This window comes from Bidens hawaiensis, unplaced genomic scaffold (genome assembly GCF_021521415.1).
Source record: "Bidens hawaiensis isolate Kalapana, Puna unplaced genomic scaffold, B.hawaiensis_p1.1 tig00015206_1, whole genome shotgun sequence".
Taxonomy (NCBI): domain Eukaryota; kingdom Viridiplantae; phylum Streptophyta; class Magnoliopsida; order Asterales; family Asteraceae; genus Bidens; species Bidens hawaiensis.
The window spans coordinates 177047-179587 of record NW_027492352.1 but is presented as its reverse complement, the minus strand read 5'-3'; the positions used below and the strand labels follow the sequence as shown (position 1 = coordinate 179587).

At 35.2% G+C, this 2541-nt stretch overlaps 1 protein-coding gene across 1 annotated transcript; it reads right to left on the bottom strand.

The window, feature by feature from the left end:
* Positions 1-296: 296 nt before the first annotated feature.
* LOC143548628 (large ribosomal subunit protein eL32z-like) lies at positions 297-2324 on the bottom strand. The gene is made up of 4 exons (XM_077039735.1): positions 2239-2324; positions 888-983; positions 629-810; positions 297-534 (listed from the first exon to the last, which is right to left on the bottom strand). Exons 2-4 carry the CDS (start codon positions 975-977, stop codon positions 405-407), a joined length of 402 nt encoding a protein of 133 aa, XP_076895850.1. The 5' UTR covers positions 978-983; positions 2239-2324; the 3' UTR covers positions 297-404.
* Between the last annotated feature and the right edge of the window lie 217 nt (positions 2325-2541).

The following is a 2541-nucleotide window of genomic DNA, read 5'->3' as shown; positions in this document are numbered from 1 at the left end:
TGACAGTAGCAGGTTATCAAACCTTTCGCTCTTTTGGACTTGTTCTGAATAAAAAGTAAACAAACTTGCAGTTCAAATAACTATACACCTGATGGTTGCTGAAGTAATGTTGGTTGGATGATATGGTCAAATGCTGACAAAGATAAAACCCAAACACAGTGCATTTATTTATGTGCATCTTTCAAAAATGTTGTTTTGTGTGCATTTTGGGTTTTGGTTGGTAAAAAAGTTGGCCCCAAAATGTTAATAAGACCACAATGAACCGCCTCACGCTCATAAAACTAACAAAACCTCTGAAATAATCCATCATAATAATAAAGCCAACAAAGTATTCTTGTAACAAAACTACATTACACCAAAACCTCAAATCCTTCAAACAACCAAAACACATCAAACTATAACGCTTACTCGTCTTCCTGGCTACGCAACCTAGCCGTACTGTTGGTAACAACAACATCCAACTGGGCTGCACGCTCCACTATTTCCTTCCTTTTGCGAGTTGACACATTGTGTGCAATCTCAGCACAATAAGTCCTAAAACCAAAGTCAGCCCATTTGAACCGTTAATAATATTAATAACACATAACCCAAAACCAATCCATTAATATTCACCACAAAACACTCTTACCTGTTATGCATCATAAGAACTTCAAGCTCTTTGGCATTGTGCACAACAAACTTCTTGAATCCGTTTGGCAAGTAGTGTCGGGTTTTCTTGTCGGACCCGTACCCGATATTGGGCATAAGAGTCACACCTTTGAATTTACGCCTGACCCGAGAATCAATACCCTTGGGCCTGCGCCAGTTTTCCTGTTGAATATTGAAACGTTCAAAAAATGCAGGTAGCGTATACACATACATATACAACTTTCATCGTGATAAAGTACCTTGACGCATATTTTCCAGTCACTCTGTGGCCTCTTGAACTTCTTTACACGCTTCTTGACGATCTTCTTATCAAGCTTAGGAACCGCCATTAGATACTGAAAATAAGTTATGAATGAAAACAGGTTAGGCAAAAGAAACTTGCAATCAAATCAATGATTCAATTCTTGCATAAAGAGGTGTAAACGACCCAAGACAGTCACAAAATAATCAAAACCTGGTCGATAAAAAGCTCAAAATAAGCATAGCCTTTTCAAGCTCACGCCAAGCCCGGCTTCAAATAGAGCTTTTCTACATATCGAGCCCAAAAAAAAATCTTGTATGCAGGACCAACTATAAAGGGGGCAAAGAGATCAACCGCCACCGACTTGATCACCCTGTAGGCCCAATTTTTTTATAAAGAAAAGTTTATATAATTTTTAAAAAAAAAACGTATGTATTCTTCATGCTTAAACCAATTAACCAATAAGCTCATTTAATAATTTAATTTGAGTCTAACTTAATAAAAAATATATGTTTGCAAAACCCAAATCATAACCAATAAGCTCATATAATAATTTAATTGTTTACGCCCAATAAAAAAACTCTCCTTATGAGTTATGATAGGCCAGATGTTTTTCTGGCCTTCAGGCCAATAATTTTTAACGATTTTCGAGAACGACTGCTTGTATGGGAAGCTTACTTAGTCCCGTCAAGCCTTAAACAAAGCTTGTGTATTTTAAAGTTTTAACTATTTTGAAATTCAATGTATTAAATTCAAACTGCATAGCCAAGCTTTGGTTCGTTTAAAGTACTACACAAGCTTAATCTGAGCATAAGCAGGTTGAACATTTTTTTCTCAAAATACATATAATTAATAAAAATGTACATTAATTAACAAAAAATTAAAAATCGAGCGAAGTTCGAGCTACAAAAAAAGCCGCAAACAAGCGGCTCAGCTCGGCTCGTTTAATCTCCAACTTGTACAGATTCAAATAACCAGAAATTAACTTCTAACTTAAAAAAATATATAGTAATATTGTGCCAAAAACCAAGCTAATTAATCTTTAAACTCCAAATCTAGTATACAGATTAGAATTCAAAACCCTAATTGGCTAATTTCTCTAACTTACACGAAAACCCAGATCAATAATCACTAGCAGTTAACGCTGTATATGAAAAAATAACTTTCTCTGTTCAAAATTAACAGCAATTTATACAGAATTTGGCACGGCAGATACAATAAACGGTTTCTTGTGCAATTTATAACAGCGAAATGAAATAAAAACTTATTCAGGTAGGATATTAGATCAACAGAATACGTACACGTATAATAATAATAATCGAGTGTGAGAGATAATGAAGGATTGAAACCTGTTAATGGAAACGGCGGAAAAAGTATTATCCGCAGAGGCAAGAGCCGTAAGAAGGAAAGAGATGAAGCCCTAGGGTTTATAGTTAGTTTATACCAATATTGCTAGTCCTGTGTTGTGGATGTAACATGGGCTAAGTGTATAGAAATGAGCCCAATTACTATGTCGTAGTGTGTCAGGCCCAAAAACTAACCCTTTAAACGGAGTTAGTGGTTAGCTGAGTCTAAGATTGTTTTTTAACGAAACTGAAAGTTGGACTTGACACTAATTACATTGTTTGATAGGATCAATATCAATAAATACC

Bases quoted from the DNA above. Each gene is read 5' to 3' on its own strand.
- LOC143548628 (XM_077039735.1), bottom strand. From the start codon at position 977: ATGGCGGTTCCTAAGCTTGATAAGAAGATCGTCAAGAAGCGTGTAAAG. The intron at 811-887 runs GTACTTTATCAC...AATATTCAACAG, and splicing joins ACTGGAAAATATGCGTCAAG to GAAAACTGGCGCAGGCCCAA. The intron at 535-628 runs GTAAGAGTGTTT...CTTTGGTTTTAG, and splicing joins GTTCTTATGATGCATAACAG to GACTTATTGTGCTGAGATTG.